We start from the raw sequence: 24,507 nt of genomic DNA, 5'->3' as shown, positions 1-24,507 counted from the left end.
TAGGTGATCACATTTTGTTTTTGAATCATGTTTTTAGGTAACTTACAAGTATTTGGTTATTGTTTTGTAGTTTAGGAGAAAGCTAGGAAATAAGGAAGGAAGTCAAACACAAAGTGGTGAATTTGAAATTGAAGGAATTTTTGGTTAAGTTCCCAAGCTAAGCCCCAGATCCACGCTTAGCCTCAGCATGGCAGAGAATCCTTGGAACAGAATTTTGATCCCCACGTGAGCGTGGAACTGAGGCTTAGCATGGATTGTGCTGACATGTCATTATTCACATAAGACAAAAGCTTTTATGACCTAAAAGTGGATTTTTCAAGGAGGGAAGCAAGGAGGATCATTCTTGGACTTTGTGTGGCGGCTGGAGAGCTCTGGAACCTTCAAGATCAAGCTTCTTCCTTTCTTCATCATTTGTAGAGTTCTACATGTCTATGTGTAGCTAAACTCACCCTTGTTGGGGTTTGATGTAACTAAACTCATTCTCATGTGTAAACTCTAAGCTATCAATCTAAGTTGTTATTCAGTTTTATTGCTCTTTTTTTGTGCATAATGCTTGTTATGGCTTGATCACCCTTAACTTGAACTTAAGGTTTTTAAGAGATTGAGAAATGATTTCAAACCTTTGACTTGAAATAGAGCAGCTAATGGTGCTTATTGCTAGAGATAGAGTAAATGCCATTGGTCTTTCATAAGCTCTTGTTTTTAAAGCTGGTTTCTAGGTTAAACTATGCAAGAGATTGATAGTTTAAGCTAGTAACTTAGATGCCAACTTGTAAGAGATTAGGGTTGGTTACTTTTGAGAGTGATTGATAAATTCTGAATAATAACTATTGTGAACTTAGTGATAAGCATGAGAGGAAGGTTTAGTGAAGTCAAACCCCAACAATTTATTAATATTGCATTAGAATCAAGTTTTGCACTCTAAGTGTTTACCAAAATACCAAAAAGAATTGTTATTGCTTGTTTACATTATTTACTGCAACAAATCAAACTCTTATTGCTTTTCGGTAGCTTAGTTAGTATAACAAGTGAAATTGCAAAGTGTTGCGCAAGTCCCTTGGGAGACGATACTCATACTTTCATTGAACTACTTACGATTTGGTACACTTGCCAAGGGAGATAACATGTAGGCCTATGAGATTGTTCTTCTCCTTGGTGGAAAGCTCTTGTTGGAGATCAAACACCTAGAAGCAATCACCATCTAGATTGCTTCTAAAAGAAGAGAGAAACACGTGTGAGGTTGCTACAAGGACTTGGTGGCTAGACAAGAATTGAAGGGACAAAAGATTTTGGAAGAGAAAAATTTGTAAAAGGAATTAGTCACCAAATTTAGAGACGAAAATTTTGTTGTCACAAAATTTACTCACAAAATATGTCTCTAAATTCTGTCACTAATTTGTGGCTGATTTTGTTTTCAAAGTTTGGTGCAACCACTTCATTTCATTTGTTGTGAATTTACATTTCACTTTGTTCAAGGCCTTTAGAAGTGTCTTGGTGCATTTCCATCTCTCCTTAGTGTTTTCTATAGGGTAAATTCGTTTAGTTTCCTTGATGGGATTGGTCCTTAAAAGCCTTTGCTGCTCTTCAAGCTCCCACATAGGTTTAAAGCTTTACACGTCTAGTTTATGTTTTGAGAACTTTATGTTTTCAACAATATATGTTTTCTAAGTCATTTATGTTTTTAAGCAATCTATGTTTTCAAGAATTTATGTTTTGAGTTGCCTTGAATAATTGTACAGTTAGACACTTGTTTGTTATTTTCTTTTTGAAAAGAACTTTGTGAAAACGTTTTGTGCAAGACAAGGTATAAGAGGGTTTAGAAATTTTTACTTGAAGAGACTTGGTTATTAAGTGGTTCCTTGTAGCTCACCTCCCTTCAAAGTTCAATTTGTATTCTTAGACCTCTAAGTGCCAAATCTAAGCACTTAAAAATCTTACTTGCTTAAAAACTATTTTTGTGTGAAAAAGACTTTTTGTTTAAAATGTCTCATCAATCTGATTATAGTGAATGTGATAGCTCTCCTAAAAGCATTTCTTATCTAGCAAAAGAGCTAAAGTCACTTAAACTATGGAGGAAGCAAGAGGCCATCCAAAAAGAAAAGGATAAAATTGAAAAGGATGCCCAACTTGCTATCCTTCCATTGAAATATGCATTGATCATTTTATCACAATTGAATTTAGTGTAACTGAATACATTTGTACAATAGTGATTAAATTATTTATAGAGAACACAAATCCTTAATAAAACAAGTTTTCTTAAAAATATATTTAAGTTGAAAACACACTTGGTTCCAAGTTCAAATAAAAAGAATCCACTAAACAAATTTCACTTAAAAAAATACTGAGACCAATCCTCACCTGCTAAATTAGTTTTGCATGGTTAAATTAAGTCCAAATCTACATTTTAAGAGATGTTTTACTTCTCAAAAGAAAAATCTGATGAACTAACGTGGACTTCAAGCTTAGTGCTAATAGGCAATTCTGTTGTCGAAGGTGGCCCAAAAACTTGCATTGGGGTCTCCTCTGTTCCTGAATGGGTGCTTGTGGAAGGTTCATTTTCAAAATCAAATTGTTCATTTTCGTAGTTGGATGTTCTTGGAGAAGTTTGTGGACTATCACTTTTGCCAGCAAGGTGTCTGTTTAGCAGGTGAACAGGGGACATGCCAAATGTTGGGGTTGATGACCTGCTGCAGAATGCTGTGGTACTATTAGCCTCGCAGTGCTTGCTGTCTTTCACATGGTTTTTGGCAGCATGGTGCCACTTCTTCAATGCTGCTGCTACTCTTTCATTGAAAATGGTGGGTTTCAAGGTTGAACCCATCTGAAATGTCAACCACAAGATAATGAAATCAGAGCCTAATTATATGTTATGGTAAGAGATATGTTAGCAACACTCTCTCTGTTACATTTTTTTAATGCTTTCTATTATTGATTGAAATTGATCGATAATCACAAATTTTATTAGATTCTATCACTAAATGAAGAGAGAAACTTGTTAGATGGAATGCAAGTCACAGAATTTGTAATTTAATTTTTAATAAATTTCAGCCAACAATAAAAAAAAAATAATAAAAAAAAAAGTGTTAGAGATTGTTGTTAGTATTCCATGTTATAGTAATAGAAAAATACTAATAAGAGGATTTTTCCACCAAGTTACCTGTGTGACTAGAGCATAAAGAGGCAAGGTCACATAGCTGCATAGAACTTGTATGACAACCCTGGAAATTAAAATTGCAAATTCATCCTCAGTGCCACAAATAACTCTTAATTACCTACAGTATTATAATCTTCAAAATGGCTTGTGTATTTTTTTTTTTGGGCAACAGAAATTAATTTACCCCATTGTAAGTCTGATCACAATATCTGCTGTTGATCTGTGGAAGCAAGAGTTTATGGAGAATTCATACTGAAACAGAAAATTTGTGAAAGAAAAGTAATCAGAAAACTAGCTCACTTTCTTCTTCTAGCCGGAGTCTACAAAGTAATTGTAATCCTGTTGTCTCATGAATGTTTCATTCATTATTATTTATACAAATTTATTTCTATACTTCTCCTTTTGCTAATAATGTGCTATAGCTTTTCTGAAGCTGGTTCAGTTATGGCATCAGGTATTTTACCTTAATTTTAGACATTGTTAAACTTATTCTTCATTGTTGTGCTAATTAACAATATGAAGTAATAGAGCACAAGTTTAGGAAAAAGTGATCAAGATGGATAAACTTACTGTACTCCATGCAAAATGTGCTAATTGAAAGGCATTCTGCATCATAATAGAAGCAAAACATAATTACTTTTATAATTACTTTTGGGACACAATAATGCTTTGATTAATACTACATATACAACAAAAACTGTATAATAATTTGTGTAAAATCACTCTTGTATTTATCTCTTTCTATTAATAAATATATTTCTTTCGATCAAAAATAAAATGATAGAGAAAGATAAACACAAAAATAATATTATATAAGTTATTATATAATTTTTGTTCTACATGTAGCATTATTATAAACTTTTAAATGACAGAATCTTAGGGAAAAGAAAGTGAAAATACCTGAAAGAGAACAAGGTGAATGATGAAGAGAAGGAGGCGTGGACGGTTGAACCAGAACAGGTCATCTCCTGGCTCAACCACAGGTGCACCCTTAACTACTTCCCCTCTGTCTTGAATCCTCAGTCCCATTTTTGTTATGATCTTTTGTAGCTTAGCACCCACTAATAAGATTATCTATGAAGAGAAGGGGAATTTAAATGGAATAATTCATTTATTTGAAAATTTTCAAATTTTTTGAGTTGAAATACCTTGTTTGTTTGGATGGAGAATTTATAAGGAATTTGAAATTCAAACATTTGTGAAATTCTTTGAAATAGTAGAATTTCAAATTCTCTCGAAAAAGTAAGAATTTGAAATTCTTCATAGTTTTTTTTTTCTTATTTCACTTATATATATTATCTTATCTCTTATCTCTTCATATTTTAATTATTAAATATTTAAATTTTTTTTAAAATTATTAAATATTATCTAATATTAATTTTTAAAATTATTAAATATTTAAAAATTAGCTAATATTTATTTTTATAAAATTTAATTTAAAAATCTCAACATATAAATATATTTTTAAAATCAATTTTATTATGGCGAAATCAAATTATTATATTCAACCCAACAATTTAAAATTTAAGAAATCTGAATTGACTTATCTAAACAAAATATTTTAAGAATGATAAAAATTGAAATTAAAGTAATTAAAATATCAAGAATTTAATTTTTTTTTAATTTATAAAATTTCTCATCCAATTAGATAGATGGAAGGAGAAAAAAAGAAAAGGAAAGAGTATTCCGTGCTTACAATTAATGGGATAGATGGAAGCCAGTAATAAGAATACCACCCTGTCCACATAGAACCAAAAAGTTAAACTGAAAGAATTATGATGAGCTAGAACTTAAGAATTTATTCATTTCTGCTCAAATAAGCTTATTTAAGAGGCCTGGTTCAAAACTTTAAGATAATAGGAAACGGGATAATTCGTGTTAAATTAATGGGACATTTTGTGAAAGGGAAATTTTTTCATGTATGAGAATTCTGATTTTTATTAGAAATCATAAATTCTGATTTTTAGAAATCATAAATTCTGATTCTCAATAATTCTGATTCTCAACAAAATACTAGTGTTTATAAATATTATAAATATTATTTTGGAATCAAATATTTTTAATGCATTAACTAAACAAATTGAAGTAACATCATACTTTTACAAAAGTAAAACATTCCTCGTAACTTAGGAATGTTAGATTCCTAACCTACTCTATGGGAACAAATTGGGGAAACCTATTTATAAATTTTTTTATAGAAATTATGTTTCCTATGAATGTATTTTTTAGATCATAAATTAAATGTACGAAACTAATATTCTCAACTTCATATTTCTAGAAAAGTAAAAATATTCTACATATAAAACATCTCCTAAGTAAATTTCTCTGATTGGTATGCTCTTAAGTGAATGTTTCTAATTGGTTTGTGAACCCTAAACTTTAAACCCTTAATATTTTGCATACCAAATAATACATGCTAACTTCATATTATTTGTTAAAAGGATAAATAGTAATTTTAATTTCACTATTTTTTTAATTTTCAATTTTAATTTTTCTATTTTAAAATAGAGATTAGTCCCTACAATTAATATATATATATATATATATATATATATATATATATATATATTTATATATGAAATTTTGGATTATCTTATCAAATTAACATTTATTAATCGTTAAATTTTAATATTTATTCATACTTAAGAAATATGAGATTTAATAACATAATATTTAGAAATAAAAAAACTATAAAAAAAATGTAAATAAAATTTAAATATAAAATAAATATTAATTAGTCGTTAAAATAAAAAAAAAAAACATCTTTTGTATGTTAAGTTTTATCTTTCATATCATTAAATATAATGTCACTTAAGTGGACACAAATCATAAAAAAAAATAATCAAAATTTAACGTTCAACGAACATTAAATTAAATGAACGACTAAAATTTTATATTTTAAAAAATAAGGGACTAGACATCTCTATTTTAAAGAGAGGAATCAAAATCGCTGATGGAAAAAAATGGAGAAACTAAAAATTCAATGTAAACTTGGTAAAATGTCTCTAATATTAAAATAACAATTTTTTTTGTTTGAATATAATTATAAAATCTTTGTCATAATCTGCAATTTTAGTCTTTTATTTTAAAATAGAGACATTTAGTCTTTTTAACTTTAAAAATATAAAATTTTGATCATTCTATTAAATTCACATCTATTAATTATTAAATTTTAATATTTACTTATATTTAACTGATGTGACATTTAATTATTGACAGTAATAAAGAAAAATTAAAAATAATGTAAATATAATTTATTTATAAAATAAATATTAATCAGTTGTTAGAATAAATACAAATTAATATATTTTACATATGGTTTCATAATTTTTATACTTACATATCACGTCATTAAATATTATATCATTTAAGTGATAATAGACTAGGCATGGCAACGAGGCGGGACGGGGGCGGGTTTTACGTTCCCACCCCCGCCCTCGCCCTCGATACCCGCCGAGGATAAAATTTGGGTCCCCATCCCCGCCTCCGGCGGGGTTCGGGTTTCACCGCCCCGCCCGTCCTGCTCCTATTTTTTTTCTTCTTTTTTTCTTTTAAATAAATATGAACAATTTAAAAAAAATAAAAGAAAAGTAAAATAATATAATTTTTTACATATAAATATTTATAATTTTAGTTTATATATATATAAAAATAATTTTTTAATTATATTATTAAGCGGGGCGGGGATGAGGGCAGGTATGGGGGCGGGGACAGGGTGGGTATTAATATCCCCGCCCTCGCCCCGCCCCCAATTTTATTAATCGGGGAAAACCCGAACCTGAACCCGAACCCGATAAACACGGGTTTTTCCCATCCAAATTGGGGCGGGTTCGGGAAGGTACCCACAGAGGCAGGTTAAATTGTCATGCCTATGATAGACCATCGAACAATATCAAAATTTAACATTCAATAAACATCAAAGTAATAATAAGACTAAAATTTTGTATTTTAAAAAACATGAGAACTAAATATTTTTATTTTTAAATAAAATATTAAAATTACAAATTAAAAAATAAAAATAAAATAAAAATATAATTTAACTTTATTAAAATATCTAATGATATTGAAATTATTTTTTGTTTGAATATATTTATAAAACTTCGTTGTAATTGACATAATTCATGATCAATATTTACTCTTATTTTGTATTAGTGGTAAAATATTCAAATAAAACCCGGTCAACACCATCAAGCATGACTATCATGACATATTGTCATATTTAAATTAGATTGAAGACTTCAATAAGGCTTACCACGAGTATTAGTCAGCAGGAATAGCACCGCAAAGAACCATATGATTGGGCTGCAAATTACAAAACCGCTAGCTTAAATCAGGGCCATGTCAAAAAAAAAAAAAAATAATTATACTTTAGTCCTTCTATTTTTATTATTAATAATTTTAATTCTTTTATTTTAAAATAAAAATATTTAATCCTTCTAATTTAAAAAAAAAAATAGTGACCTTCTCGCCCAATTATTTTTTATGTGTATTCGTATTCTCGTAATGTGATATAAATAGAATTTTTATTAATAAAATAAATACTAATTATTTATAAAAATATATATAAATGAAAAAAAATTTGTTATTTTTAATAATTTTTATCCCTGTACTACATTATTAAATATCATCTTATTTAAATAATGAGAACTTAAAAATCATCTGACAGTCTTAAAATTTAATGATCAATAAATATTAAATTAATTAAAATTTTATATATTTTTTAAAATAATAAAACTAAATATCTTTATTTCAAAATAGAATAATTAAATTAAAAAAAAGAAAAAAAAAATTTAATAAAAAAAATATAAGTCCTGATGCAAATTTAAGTATGAATCTCATTCTAATTAAAATAATTTATCAATTTACATTTTATTTTAACTTTTTAAACAGTAAAATTGTTAATTGAAATTTTATAATCAAGTCATTTCAATATTTCACTCTATACTCGTTTATTTGATTATTATCTTGTAGTGTGACATTGAATATTGAAATGTTTTGTTTTGAAAAAATATTTTGATAATAGCGACAATAATATCTTTAAAATATTATTAGTTATATTTTATATACATGATGATATGCATTAAAAAGATATTTTTAAGCATATTTTAATATTTCTAATAGCGCGGTACTTTCTTTCGTTAGTATTCTTTTAATTTTTCTCATTTTCATAAAATAAGAACTAATTTAATACTAATCATTCTTTTAATTTAAGTAATTCAACACTTGAATAAATATCATTTACTCCTTGATTTAAATATAAATTTGCATACGAAATTATCGGTTTACCCTTATACAAGCTGATCTGACAGGAGCAAATTGTATCTCTTTAATAGACCCAGAAAAGTATCGATGCTGCCTAAAATTTCAATTTTTTTAAAGATTATTACAATTTTTATCCAATTCATTCTCCTTTAAAATCTCAAATTTTGGGACACAAATAAAAATGTCCAAAGTGATTTTTTGTTTTATTTTTTAAAAACTAAGCTGTAAATAAAAGAAAATAAATTAATATGATATATGTGAATAATCAAAATTAAAAAAATAAGTTACTTTTTAACTAAATTTGTCATCTCGCTACAATTATTTTCATTTAAATAATTTAACCATAGTACTATTTTAGTGAAATTCAGTCTCTATATTAATTTTAATGTAATTTTTTGTTTAAATTTAAATAAAATGTAAATTGATTTTCTCCTTAACATTTTAAATGAGTAATAAAAGTTCTTAAATAATCTACAAAATGATTATGCAGACAGATATTTTTAAATTGTATGATTTTATTAATAAATTAACTATAAATTATATTTATATATAAAAATATTAAAATTTAAAAGAGACCAAAACTGTCGCAGCCTTGTTGGAGATGTACACTTTTTTTATGTGAGAATGAATAGGTAAATGAACACGTTCATAATCTCAACTAATTTTTATTTAACAAATAATTGAATTTTGTTAATTTTCTAATAAATTTAAAAGCTTAAAATATCTATACATTAATTGTGACTATAAATATAGTGATCTAGGATCACCTAATATTTTTTTTATTTTTTAATTAAAATTTACATCTGTATTAGTAATTTACTAATTTACGAATGGAACCCACTAAAATAGAAATGAGACTAAATATTTAGTGACACGTGACTTTCACTCTAGTGGATGTGGAAAAGAATTTTACACGTTTCCAACATTTCTCTCATGTTAATGAAACCAAAGTAAAGCGCAACAGAACATGTTCATACCTTATTCCCACGACAACTTTAAAATCCTCATCGAGTGATCTTTTGATATACTTCTGGAAATCAAATCTTGCATCACTTCCTGGTGCCAGATGTGCCTAACACCACATCTCTTAATGTTACATTATTGGATATGTTCTTTCAACAAATTAAGAAGAAAAAATGTGCTGAAAACTTTGACACATTTTTAAGTAAACTTACGGTAATAAATCCATGACGTAATGCGAAATAGTCAACTTTCTTAACAGATCCAAAGAATTGCCTGAAGAAGCTAACCTGAATATTCGAGCAGAGTACAAAGCATTAGGAACATTGAAATTAATTTACGTGTCACCAACAAACTAACCACTCGAAATTCAGAATTTTAGGACAAAATTTTATAAAAGTAAATAATTGATCATTTTTTTTATTATAAAACAAATGGGTTTGATTTGTATATAATATGAATGGGAGTTTTTAAAATTAGATTAATTTGATACGATATAATTATTACTTTATACTTACATTAATTCAGATTTTTTCTTAAAATAGTTTAGATCATTTATGGATTAATTCGGATTAATTTGCATTTTTTTAATTCCTGCTAAAAATTTAGCCAAATAAGGCTAATTTAAGAGTTTAATCATTTCCTTCTAATTATAAATATGTCCGTACTATCCATAATGAAATTGATGAGTGACTCCACGTATTTAAGTGCCTTTGTCCAAATGTTGTGTCCTTTGCGAACCTGAACCTTTCAGGATCTGCATTACATATTACAAAATGCAATGAAAAATTATTAGGTATTATAAGACCATTTGTCAAAAGAAAAAAGAACGGGTGGTTTGTATCAATAGAATCTCATGATTTATGTATATAACGTATTGGTGTGATATAATACTATATTAATAGTAAAAATTAGTATTTAATTAAAAAATAGAACTCATAGGAAACTATACGGTATTTACATACAAAAGTATTTGTTTATCGGAGAAAAATCGACATATATATACCTATAACTATTAATAAACACGATATTATATATATATATATTAGTTTCAATTTTACTCTTAAATTACCCCTTCATAAATTATAAACCATATGCACCTTTCAAATAATTACTTCTTCACTCTATTATTTTTTTAAAAATTATTTTTTAAGCGAGAGAGACACACTTTCAAATAGCTACTTTTTTTTTTCTTTATGACAAGAGAGCCAAGAGGTATTTTTATTCAATTATAATATAAAATATACCTCTTTTAATATCTACTTTTTGATTTCCATTCTTTTAAATATTTTTATTCCTTATTTATTTGTGAGTTAATTATTCATTTTACTCTAAAACTAAAAAGTCACTATGTACTAACAAAATAATTATTCTTTAATTTTTCTAATACATGAAAATATGAATATAATAATCTAATAACTACTTTTTTATTTTAATTTTCAGTAGAGATACAAAGTGTTTCTTTTTCTACTAGTAAAGATATAAAGGGTATACAAAGTATATAACCATGTTTTGGTTTTTCACTTTTTAGTGTACTATATTATACACCTCATCAGATGTTAAGAAAGAAAAAGAAATAAAGTGCATATTTTTTCTACTAGTATTTCAGTATCTCTTTTTTACTTTTTTTAATTTTTGAAAATTAAGAGACAGGAAGTGCTATTTTTAATGTTGAATCAGTATCAACTAGGATAGAAATAAAGCATTAGATCCACCAAGTGTCTATACTCTCAACCATATTTTAAAGTTATTTAAAAAATATATATTTAATTAGACTTAACTACATCTCATATAGAAATTACTTAGATACCAAATAGTCGTTGACTATTTAATAATTTGTCCGATACCCCTTACACGACTCAAAGTACTTATACGTTATACCTTAAAAAAGCATGGAAACATGATGTTACGCGCCTTTCAAAGTTGACTTACGTTAATGTTGCATTACTCTTTAATTGTGCAACTTTTCATCCTTTTCAAAAGTTGTTATTGATACATTTCAAAAGTTTATTAGCAAGTAATATTTAGTCACGGGAAATATATATGAATGCAGTTTCACTAGTCAATATAAGCAAATTTCGTATATTATATCATTGTTACCTAATAATAAAAAGTATATTTAAAATAAGGTGAGAAAGGTTAATATATCAGAAATCTAAAATTCTTATAAAATTTGTAAGAAAGTCAACCTACGCATCTCACCAAATTTTAATTGATCTTGTGACGTGGTATTTTGTCTCGTTGCATATAGCAAATGCTGAGTTGGGAATCATTGGCAATATCAACTTTGGCAACTATTCGCAAGTCAAAATTGATTTAATTAATAGAGCAAAGAAAATTTGAAGTCTTACCATTATAGAATTGATATTCAATTGTCTTTGTTTCATCTTCCCACTTCTTCCAGCGTCTCATCTGCATCAAGTGAAGCAAATTAACAATGAATTGGCACAGAAAAACCAAGAACAACCCCGGCCAAAACATAAGCCTTGAAAACTAAGACTTATGAAACTAAAGAATTTGGAGAATATTTGAGTTGAAAAAGAAAAAAAAAAAAAAAACAAAGAGGAGTACCTTAGTTCTTCCCAAAGCTAGTGTTATAATGCATTGTAGGATATGAAAAACAGCTAGAACAAATATGAATATATGGAGCTGGTGAATCCCATATGCCGAAACAAAAGCAACTCTTCCCTGCAAATTAAATGCAACATAATGCATCAAAACTATCTACAACAATGGACAACCTTTAATTACATGCACTCTATATATCGTGCCTTTGCTCTTGGGTACGTACAAGGACTTTATGTAACCATACTAGCTCTAGCATACAGAGAGTTTTTTAAATAAATTTTTCCAAAAGTAATTCTACAAGAGAAAAATAATTAAGTAGAAAAATACAACAAATTTTTTCAAAAGTTAAAATTAATAATACATAATTAATTTGTAAAAATTCATATTAACTTCAAAAACAAATTTAACTAATGCATAAACTTATTTTAGTTTATATGAAGAAAAAATTATGTTAATTTTTTCTTCTAAAAGTACTCTTAGAAAAGTTTATTCAAATATATTTATAAAATATTACTACCCATCTCAGGTATTGGTATCTGTAACTCCAATTTATTACATTTTTTCTTTGAATTACGCGGTAATAGCATATTTAATTTATATTTAAATAAGGTATAAATATTATTACAATGCCTTTTTCAAGACATTAAAAACTATAGTAATATGATCTTGTAAAAAGAAAACCAAGTAATATGATTCAATTCAGTATATATAATATATAATCTATATTATTAAGAGAAAATAAATAATAAATAATAAAATTTAAAACAATAAACATATATACTTAATGCATATTGTCATATCCATTTAGTGTCTTGAGAAGTATAAAATTAATGTATAAACTATCCTAGTTACAAATATTTTCACGAAAAAACACCAATTACATTATAAATAAGAACACATGTTTAACTAAGTTAGTTAACTAGTGTGTGCAGATTGTAAACTCTCTTAAATCGAATTTGATTTTTATTGCTAAAAAAAGGTGATATTATATTTAATATCGATTTCAATACAAACACGTACTGTAAAATTTCTGATACTTGCCTTTTCAGCACATTTGTCATTTGCTTTCGCAGCTAGAACACGCCGAGATATGAGTTCCAAATATTGGAGGAGTTTCCTACCATTGGTGCCAGTGTCAGATTTTGGTTTGTGACACGGATGCCACGTGGATGCAACATTTTGCGATATGCAGATCTTAGAAAGTGGACCTTCGAACACAGTTAGGAGCATGGATATGAATCCTAGCATCATAAGCTCTGAATAAAATAAAACAATTGGTTATTAGTTTAATTATATATACTTATTGAAACGAAACACAAATTGCAAAACTGGCAAAAGTTATGACAATTAATTAGTGATGATAATACCTCCTTTGACCTTTTCCAACGATTCATAAAGAGCACTTTTGTGTTTCTTTTTGAACCACTGCAAATTCAAGTAGCAACATACACCAGATGAAGTCAAGGTTCATCACCAAAAAGTGTAGGGACATAGTGCTATATATAGAATGCTAGAAACAATTAGAGAAAAATTATGCATGAGAACTTTACTTTATGATTATCAGCACATGTGAATTGTTTTATTTGAGCAACATAAACCTAATTCGTAGCTTAATTACCTTTCCAATCGCATGAATAATATGTTCTATGATGATTGAAATAGCAAGCAGCACAAAACATACAACTGCAACCGCCCAGGTTGGTGTTTCCTCAAGCGATCGTTCATAAATTTTGTCTTCGGCCATTTTTTTTCCCCTTTTTTTTTATTCTCTCCAATTGTTGGAACACTCAAAATAAGGTTTAAGCAGAGATTCAGAAGATTGTTGTGTAGTTATAGACGAAGGACCAGCTTTATATAGTTTTTTATTTTTCTTCCTGAAGACTTCTATTAAACAATTTTTTTGTGTTATAATAACAAAAAAAAAAAAAACAATTTTCTAATGTCATAAAAAAAAAACAATTTTATTATGCATGTTGGTAGTATGCAAAAGATGAGCGCGCGAGACTACGGGTTAGTTCGGAAGATTTGGGATGTGTACTAGGTGAACAAAGACAGCACACAATGAATGAATTCGACATATTTAAAGCAATGAAAGATAATTATGTCTCTTGTAATAGAGATATATATGTTTGATGTATAAAAAAAATATTAAATAATTAATTAAGGATTATAGATATCTAATTTTGTGTGGGACATACAAACAATAGAAGGGACTACTAAAACAAGATAAGAGATCTTTAAAGGTCCAATATGACATTAAAATGAACCAGAAAAACATCAGAAGTCCAGAAGTTCAAAATAGGCCAAACTAAGAGTCCAAAACGAGTTGTTCCAAACTAATAAAAAAGCCTAAAAACTTTAGGTCAAAACGAGTTGTTCCCAATCCAGAATATGCTGTTTTGACCGAGTTGTTATGAATAAAATAACAGTTTGGAACGAGTCATTTTGATTTTGAAGCGGGGCATTCCAAATTCAAATTTTGGCCCTAACAAACCAATTTAGAAAAATCCGTTCCATTGACCAAAATGGTCATTCTAGTTGGGGTTTCACGTCTACAAATAGGAGTCTTGTGCACAATACAAAAGGACTAGAAAAAGTTGTCATCTTTGACCCGTTCGGTATTTTAAGCTCAAAAGTATCTTCTCCCTCTATCTTTTGTATTTCTTGAGTGTGGTCAGTACATTATAGAGTGAAAGGTTGCCAAAACATGCTTTGACCCCACATTTGAAGAAGAATCTTATAAAAACTTGCTTTGGAAGTACTTTCATTAAATTCCTTCCCTTTTCTTTACTACTTTGTTCATATGATAATCGTCAAAAATAAATAATAATCATGTAGACACACCATTTTTAAATGTGTGGGGTTTAAACCCCTATTTTTTTTTATGAACAATTATAATTTAAAATAACATGTAAATAATCGTTAATAAATGATTAAATATTCAAGCTATTATTCTTTATTATGCTAATTTCATCATAGGGTACCAATTTAGGATGTTGTAGGGTGCCTAAAACCTTCCCTACACGTAATCGACCCTCGAACCCAATTTTGACTATGATGGCCATTACGGTCATATTTAAAATCTTATCTCTTTTTTTTTTTATTTTATGTTTTGAGTAAAATATTGGTGACAACTCTTTCGAACTCTTTTCTAAAACCATTGTTTAGGGATTAATCTGGATTTCGGGCATTCCCTATCTGATGAGTTTTTCAAAAAGGAAGTCCAAACCATCTGTCGACAAGATCGAAATTTTTCAGATTCCGATAGATAATGACTCCACCACTGAAGCTTAAAGAGGGTCGGGTCCAATAAATGATGAAATTAGTAATATATAAATAATACTTTAAATATCTTTTCCCCTTTACCTTTTTACGTGTAAATATTTATTTGTTTGGCTTTGATATCTTCATATTTGTTTAAATTTTGCACCTGTTTGAAATAAACAACTATACACAAACCTTTTGCACACAACAGTTCCTCCTATACCCGGGGCCATGAATGTATAAACCATAGGGAGTGGTTGACTTACGGTCGACCCAAGAATGGCCTTGAGCCTGTAGGTCTTGTCAAAAAATTACATTCAAGGTGATAACCGGTTATTCTAGCCCATGTAGACACCCAATTTCGTCCGGGGGAATACAAACAAGGAAATGGACTTCCATTATCGAAGAAAAGAAGCTCTCGAAGCATGGAAACAACAGGACATGACATCAAAAAGCCTAAAGCCCAAATAAGCTTGGTTTAGTAGCTTGGAACAGGTTGTTCCAAAATCGGAACGGGCTGTTCCAATTTACAAAAAGGGCCTAAAACCCTAATTTGGAACGGGCCGTTCCAAGCTCCTAAAAAAGGCTAAAACCTAAGTCTGGAATGGGCTGTTCCTAAACTGGAACGGGTCGTTCCTAAATTGGAACGGGTTATTCCAAGTTACAAAAAAGGCCTAAAACCTTAGTTTGGAACGGCCCGTTCCAGCATAAGCAGTTATGTGTTAAACTCACCACTGAAACGAGACATTTTGGTTTCAGAACGGGCCGTTCTAAGATACAAAATTAACGCATAACGTAAAGATCCACAACGAGCCGTTCCGTATCTAGAACGGGCCGTTCTGGCAACTTTTTAATGTCTATAAATAACATATTCGAGCACAATGCTCAGGGCCTCAAAATTTCGTCCAAGACTCCTTAGAGCTTGAAATTTCTTTCTTTCTCCCTCCTATTTTATTTCTTGAGATTTGTTAGGCATTTGTGTAGTGTGAAAGGTTGCCACAAAGCATCTAGAATTTCCATATTGGAAGATCTAACAAAGCTTGCTACGAAGTATTTCAATCAATCTTCTTTTCTCTCTTTTATTTCTTATCTTTGATAAGTATTGTTATAATAAAAGCAATCATGTAGATATTTTTGAGTCAATTGTTTAATTTCAATTTCAAGCATGTAAATAGTCACCAATAAAAGGAGATTTAATATTTATATTATTATTGTTTATATAACTTCGTCATAGGGTACCGATTAAGGGCGTTGTAGGGGTGTTTAATACCTTCCTTACACGTAACTGACCCCTAAACCCAATTCTAGTTATCAAGGTCATTATTGGACTTTAAATAACCTTTTCTTTTTCCAATGTTTTGAGTAAAATATTGGTGGCGACTCCTAAGAACCTATTTTAAAAACCATTGATTTAGGATTAGTCTGGTGTCCGGGCATTCCTTAATTGATGAGACTTTGAAAAGGATGTTTAAACCATAGATCGCAAGATCGGAAATTTTTGGGTTGCGACAGATGGCGACTCCACTGGGAAAGTTTTAAGAGGGTCAAACCCAAATAAATGATGAAGTTAATAAAATAAGAATAATAATTTAAATATTTTTCCCCTTTACCTTGTTTGTTTTCTTTGTTTGGCTTTGATATTTGTTTGCTTGTTTAAATTCTGCACATGCTTGAATTAACAACTGTACACAAACCATAGCACACAACAGTCCCCTTACAGCCGAGGGCATGAGGGTATTAAACATAGGGAGTGGTTGACGTACGATTAGCTCAAGTTTTCCCTTGGAGTTGCGAGCCTTGTCGGAAATCACACTCAAGGTGATAACAGGTTACTCTAGCCTAAAATACTGCGACAGACCTTAGAGTTTGCCAGGTGATGGCGACAGAGATACTGGGTCCCTACAATAGGGGCACCTTGGGGGCCTTAAGACCAGTGAGATTAGAACTATCCTATACAACGCACTTTTCTTAACAGGGACCACAGACCAAGGATTTGAATGTGACTGTTCGTGAGTTACTTTGTATGAGCATATGTTTCTTGCATTTTGTTTATTCAAACCATTCATTTATTTTTTATAATTCCCCTAAGGTAAAGAAAAACATAAAATAATAAAAATGTATTATCATGAGAGAAAACCTAGTGTGAAAATAAGATCTGTGAGAAACATACATCCCTTCTTTAAAAAGAGGGCATCATGCATTTTCTATAAAAAAATAATAAAAATTTTATACCCCTTTGTACATTCTTAGGTCAACATTCCATTAACCTCATTTAGGTAGTTTCTTTTTTATTTTATTTTTTAAAATGAATAAAAGAAATCTCATCTTCATGCATCATTCCCCTTTAGATAATAGAAACATGATAAAGATTAGCAAAAAAAAAATGACATGCATTTTAGATTAGTACATTAATTTTATTTATTTTATTTTATTAGCTAAGGAGGATTAGGTTGCAGTACGTATAGAAAGCTAAGAAAGGTGAATGCTCTAGTATATGACAGTATCTGCGCTCTAAAAAAAAAGCCCAAATCAATTTTTGAAAAATACTATGGTTGGGCCTTTACTTTGATATGTTTGTTAAACTAAGTCTTCTTAGAATCTAATATAGATTCTCGCTTAATACAGTCAAAATCTATTTGAGCATTCATAGATAAACAAATCAACGAGACTGATATTTATTATTCTCAACTTTCTCTACATTTTGCACTACATTCATTTAGAACATATCCCTCCTTGTAAAAGAATAAATGAGAATAAAAAGGAAAATTTGTAACGCCCGATTCTAACGCCCAATTTATATAATAATAATTATATATTTCTTATATAATATTTTCGCAAATATATCGTTAACAATATTTTTTTTATGGATAAAGATAAAGAAATAGAATATTTTGTGAATTTAAGTATTTATAATAATGTATTATTTTACATAATATTTCTTTCTGTCACTTTTATTACAAACTTTACATTGATAATAGAAATAAATTTACAATAACAATTATAATAGATTTATCAAATAGTTTCCACATTCCAATTTCTTTCAAGAAAGACAACAACTATAATCACTGCAAAATGTTCTGGAATCCCAAGTAGATCCATCTATTTTATAATATATTTAATTTTAAAAACAAAGAAAAGAGAGGAGTAAGAACAATATCCAATAAATACAATAATTCAAAAGAATATAAAGAATTATTTATAATCAATATTAAACATATATATATATATATAATATATATATATACAGATCATATATTAGATTTTCATGATACAATAAAATTTGAATTATACTTGTAGTGACTAGTCAGGATAAATGAGCATCATCATAACATCAACCAATAAAAGGATATTTCACCTTAATCAACAATAGGATATTTCACCTTCATTTCTTACTCATTTAAATCCCCAAGGTCAAACCTCCAGCTACAAATAATTCAAACTTTATCTTCTATGACCATAGAACAATATTTATCTTCATAAATACGTGAAGAAATAATAATAATATGAGTCAAAGAGACTTTAACAAAACTATATCATAGTTGATTATAAATATATTTACAATAAATATATTTACGTAAAAAGAATATATTAATAGTACCAATAACATAAATAAAAATGACAATCATTATAAAATAATGAAATAATATAAAATATGAACACCTTAATAATTATTATAGACAAAAATAATCAAAGGTTAAGCAAATAAATGAGGTTAGGGACACCCCACTAAATAAATATACATAAAAAATAACATAAATAAATAAACATAGTAGTATATAAAATTTTAAAGAGATAAGGTTCTCCTCCCCTTTACCTGAATAAGCAGGAACTAAAACTTGAGCAGAACCTCCTCCTCTAGATTCCCTCTTTCTTTCCCTCTCTTTCTTTCTTTCTTTCTCTCTCTAAAATTTTCACCTTCTCCCTCAGTTATAATTTTTTCTTCACCCCCTGCCTCCTATTTATAGGCATTCTGGCGTACCCGGAACGGCCCGTACTGATTTCGGAACGGCCCGTTCCAGAATGTTTAAATATGCGTAAAATTCTCAACTAGAACGGCCCGTTCTAATATCGGAACGACCCGTTTTCAAAAAGCAGAACGACCCGTTCTAAAATTAGAACGGCCCGTTCTGGAGTTCCAATATACACTAATTGACCATTATCGGAACGACCCGTTTCTAACATAGATTATTAGGCATTTTTAAAATTCTGGAACGGCCCGTTTCCCTTTGGGAACGGCCCGTTTCCCTTTGGGAACGGCCCGTTCTGGAGAAATCAAAATGGGTCGTTTTACAAATTTGGAACGGCCCGTTCCGGGCCAACAAACACAAGCTTTTTTAGAAATTTGGAACGGCCCGTTCCACTTTTTGGAACGGCCCGTTCTGAGCCCAGACTTATTATTTTATTATTTTTTAATTAAAAAAAAATCTCTTTAATAATCCTATAAATATTTAAAATACATAAAATAAAAAGAACCTTTTTTTTATTAATATTGTATAAAATTTGGGATGTTACAATTCTCCCCTCCTTTTAGAAATTTCGTCCCCGAAATTTTCTTGAAAATAGAAATAGGTATACTCCTCGCATCTTACTTTCTAATTCTCATGTTACCTTATTGATGTACAACTCTATCAGTCTCTCCAAGGAATATCTAATATTAATAAGTACAAGGTGAGAAAACTTAACGAACCTATCCGTTATAATCCAAATAAGATCGAATTTCTTAAGAATATCATACATAACTATAACTAAGTTCATAGATACAGAATCTTATTTCCAAATTAGGACGTCTAAAAATGGTAAAAATATTAAAAAACACTAGTTTTCCACCTTAAACTTTTGGCATACTATATACTAGTATCCAAATTCCTCTACTTCTCTTTTCTCCTAAGGCCATGCTTCTGCTGCGCCACTCTGATATATTTTAATATTTCCTAAATGAATACTAAAAGTACTTTTTTATGTCCTTCCTCTAAGATCATCTTCCTTAATTCGAAATTACTAGGCACATAGATTCTATATTTGAACCTCAAAACACCATCAACTTCCAAGTGTAAAGGGTTATTTATACCTCTACCAATCTTTTTTCCACTTGGCTTACTAGGAAAGGATTTAACTCCTGGGTCCTCTAATCACATCCATTAATCTATTAGTCCTTTCAACATACTCAATTCAATGCTCCTAAGGATGAGCTTACACATCACGCTTAAGTTTCTAATCTCCTTAATCAAATTCAACCCTTACATTATCAAAATGATAGATGAATGATCATCCTACTTAAGGCATTTGTCACCATATTACTTTAATTTTTATGACTCTCTCCAAGGATCAAGTACTTAAGCATAAGTTTACTAGGTACGTTTAATCAATCTCTAAGTCTTACCACCTTATCTATACCCAAGGCAACCTCATATTTACTACCTTGTCTTATGGTCTCATGTCTTGTCATCAAAATGAATCAATTAATGATATTTTTCTAATTTCCTTCAATAGTCTATTCTTACTCGAGTCATACCTAGTCTCATACTACTAGGAATAATTTCACAAGTCGAACTTAAATTTCTAATTTGAGCCAAAAGATACATCTCTTTAACCATAAAGAAAGATAAATATAGATGTTTTCTACTCAAAGCATCGACCACTATTTTAGATTTACCCAGATAACAACTAAGATTAAAATTTTAATCCTTAACAGTTTCCAACTATTTCTTCTGTCTCATATTCAACTCATTCGGATCAAACAAATATATAAGATCCTTATGATCACTAAATATCTCAAACTTAGAATCATATCAGTAATGTCTCCAAAATCTCAAGCGTAACTATCACAACCTCTAATTCAAGGTCATGGGAATAATCCACCCAAACCTGTCTTCAAAGCATCACTGTATACCACAGATAGATCTACATTATGCTTCCACTAAAAATTACAAGACCTAGAAAGTTCACCTCATACAATAGAAATTCATACTTAAATAGCTTGGTGTAAAGTTGTTTTGAATATATTTTCATCCTCAACTCCAATATGATGATATCACATCCTAAGGTCAATCTCACTAAACACACAAATATTCATTAATGGATCCCTAAGGTCATCTATCCACATATCAACATATATGCATATCAATTAGAATGCCTACTTTAAACCTTCATATATATACCATCCTTAAGCATGTATGAATCAATTACCGTTTACTCCGTATAGCCTGTACATGAATAGCCTTTTTCCCATAACATCATACAACCTTAAAGAAACTTTTGATCCACAATACAACACCTCAGAATATCAGAATAAAATTGATTTTCTACAAACATCATGATAACTTATATATCCCTTTAACAACTATCAAAGAAAATGATACATAGAAAATTATACTCATCCAAATGATCTCAAACCTATCACCAAAAGAAAGCTAACAGGATAAGTTATCACTCTTATGAAGACTTGAAATTCTAAAATGATCATATACTTAGCTAAAAAATTCAAAAATTGTAGTAGATATAATCAGCGCTTAACAGCTAAACCTTTGCTCACTAAAATATTCATAATGAAAGTTCTAGATCTTCATTGTACCTGATTTTGGTGCCCTTAAAAAATAACATTCCAAGACTACAACTCTTATGAAGATCATAAAATCCAACTCTATCAATATAATACTTGTACTGGCACAGTAAAATTGCAGCTAAAACATTCCCTGCACTAATCACTAAAAGAGCGCACCAAATTCTAAGGCCACAAAAATACCTTAATATTTCAGAACCATTATTTAAGCTTCTTCCTACAATTCTAAATCAAAACAACTCACATATTTAACACAAATGATTTAAAAGTTGAAATAGAATCCTCATGTAACTTAATAATAATAATTAACATGTAAGCATCAAAGCTCAAAAATCATATTAAAACAAATTTAAAAGTAATAAAGAAAATTATAAATTCATTCCAGTAAAGGTGGCAGAGCCTCCTAGTTAGGAATAATTTATAACTTCTAAATCATGTAAAAAAAATAAAAAATAAAAAAAATAACAGAGATGCACACTTTAGCCTTTCATCAAAACATTCAAAACCTCATTAGATTCAATCGCTAAAAATTATAAACTTCGTCTACCAAACAAGCATAGTAAACTCATAACTCATGGCCGATTGAATCGACCTGCTCTGATACCACTTAATGTAACGCCCGATTCTAACGCCCAATTTATATAATAATAATTATATATTTCTTATATAATATTTTCGCAAATATATCGTTAACAATATTTTTTTATGGATAAAGATAAAGAAACAGAATATTTTGTTAATTTAAGTATTTATAATAATGTATTATTTTACACAATATTTCTTTCTTTCACTTCTATTACAAACTTTACATTGATAATAGAAATAAATTTACAATAACAATTATAATAGATTTATCAAATAGCTTCCATATTCCAATTTCTTTCAAGAAAGACAATAGCTATAATCACTGCAAAATGTTCTGGAATCCCAAGTAAATCCATCTATTTTATAATATATTTAATTTTTAAAACAAAGAAAAGAGAGGAGTAAGAACAATATCCAATAAATACAATAATTCAAAAGAATATAAAGAATTATTTATAATCAATATTAAACATATATATATATATATATATATAATATATATATATACAGATCATATATTAGATTTTCATGATACAATAAAATTTGAATTATACTTGTAGTGACTAGTCAGGATAAATGAGCATCATCATAACATCAACCAATAAAAGGATATTTCACCTTAATCAACAATAGGATATTTCACCTTCATTTCTTACTCATTTAAATCCCCAAGGTCAAACCTCCAGCTACAAATAATTCAAACTTTATCTTCTATGGTCATAGAACAATATTTATCTTCATAAATACGTGAAGAAATAATAATAATATGAGTCAAAGAGACTTTAACAAAACTATATCATAGTTGATTATAAATATATTTACAATAAATATATTTACGTAAAAAGAATATATTAATAGTACCAATAACATAAATAAAAATGACAATCATTATAAAATAATGAAATAATATAAAATATGAACACCTTAATAATTATTATAGACAAAAATAATCAAAGGTTAAGCAAATAAATGAGGTTAGGGACACCCCACTAAATAAATATACATAAAAAATAACATAAATAAATAAACATAGTAGTATATAAAATTTTAAAGAGATAAGGTTCTCCTCCCCCTTACCTGAATAAGCAGGAACTAAAACTTGAGCAGAACCTCCTCCTCTAGATTCCCTCTTTCTTTCCCTCTCTTTCTTTCTCTCTCTCTAAAATTTTCACCTTTTCCCTCAGTTATAATTTTTTCTTCACCCCCTGCCTCCTATTTATAGGCATTCTGGCGTACCCGGAACGACCCGTACTGATTTCGGAACGGCCCGTTCCGGAACGTTCAAATATGCGTAAAATTCTCAACTGGAACGGCCCGTTCTAATATCGGAACGACCCGTTTTCAAAAAGCAGAACGACCCGTTCTAAAATTAGAACGACCCGATCTGGAGTTCCAACTTACACTAATTGATCATTATTGGAACGACCCGTTTCTAACATAGATTTTTAGGCATTTTTAAAATTCTGGAACGGCCCGTTTCCCTTTGGGAACGGCCAGTTCTGGAGAAATCAAAATGGGCCATTTTACAAATTTAGAACGGCCCGTTCCACTTTTGGAACGGCCCGTTCTAAGCCCAGACTTATTATTTTATTATTTTTTAATTAAAAAAAATCTCTTTAATAATCCTATAAATATTTAAAATACATAAAATAAAAAGAACCTTTTTTTTTATTAATATTGTATAAAATTTGGGATGTTACAAAATTAACCTATGTGCGTTAATCGCAAGTAATGGAAAGTAAGCCATGCATAGAGTTTAGGGTAAATAACTCCATTATCATTAAGACCCCAACTCTTGCCCCAAGAGGATAAAGTCGTGTCGTGCAGCCGTGAAATCCAAGCAGAATAGGAGAAACGACTAGGAATGGATGGATCCACACTCCTAACAAGTTGCAAGCTAATAAAGAGAACCTGAGGAGGACGAATCCCTCAAACACTATGGCAAAGTGAATCGAGCTTTCTCGAAAGGTGATTTCAAGAGAGAAGCATTGCTTGTTAAGAAGCTGCTAGAATGAAAACTCGCAAAGCGCGTTCTAGGAAAAAAAATAGAAAGAGTGATGTTTGTTCGAGCTAAAAATTGAGAGATAGCTTGAATGTTCCTCTTGAGAAGCAAGACTCCATGAAAAACTCTATCATCGCTTATACCCATTCCTAC

The 24,507-nt window shown here is 29.2% G+C and overlaps 1 protein-coding gene across 1 annotated transcript; it reads right to left on the bottom strand.

The window, feature by feature from the left end:
* Window positions 1–2,171: 2,171 nt before the first annotated feature.
* On the bottom strand, window positions 2,172–13,810 carry LOC109816739 (MLO-like protein 2). Its single transcript, XM_083061639.1, has 15 exons — window positions 13,563–13,810; window positions 13,312–13,369; window positions 12,986–13,200; window positions 11,948–12,064; window positions 11,728–11,788; window positions 10,045–10,133; window positions 9,592–9,666; window positions 9,394–9,488; window positions 7,407–7,456; window positions 4,851–4,891; window positions 4,055–4,228; window positions 3,725–3,760; window positions 3,339–3,406; window positions 3,158–3,218; window positions 2,172–2,821 (listed from the first exon to the last, which is right to left on the bottom strand). The coding sequence occupies exons 1-15, from the start codon at window positions 13,686–13,688 to the stop codon at window positions 2,417–2,419; spliced, it is 1,671 nt and encodes a 556-aa protein (XP_082917765.1). The 5' UTR covers window positions 13,689–13,810; the 3' UTR covers window positions 2,172–2,416.
* Between the last annotated feature and the right edge of the window lie 10,697 nt (window positions 13,811–24,507).

This window comes from Cajanus cajan, chromosome 1, assembly GCF_000230855.2.
Source record: "Cajanus cajan strain Asha chromosome 1, NIPB_CcT2T_4, whole genome shotgun sequence".
Lineage (NCBI taxonomy): Eukaryota > Viridiplantae > Streptophyta > Magnoliopsida > Fabales > Fabaceae > Cajanus > Cajanus cajan.
Note: the sequence above shows the minus strand (reverse complement) of the source record. Positions and strands in the feature narration are given on the sequence as shown.

Excerpts from the sequence above, each read along its gene's own strand:
- LOC109816739 (XM_083061639.1), bottom strand. The coding sequence starts at position 13,688 with ATGGCCGAAGACAAAATTTATGAACGATCGCTTGAGGAAACACCAACC. Across the intron at positions 10,134-11,727 it reads TGAATATCAATTCTATAATG|ATCCTGAAAGGTTCAGGTTC; the intron begins GTAAGACTTCAA and ends TATGTAATGCAG. Across the intron at positions 9,489-9,591 it reads TACGTCATGGATTTATTACC|GCACATCTGGCACCAGGAAG; the intron begins GTAAGTTTACTT and ends ATGTGGTGTTAG.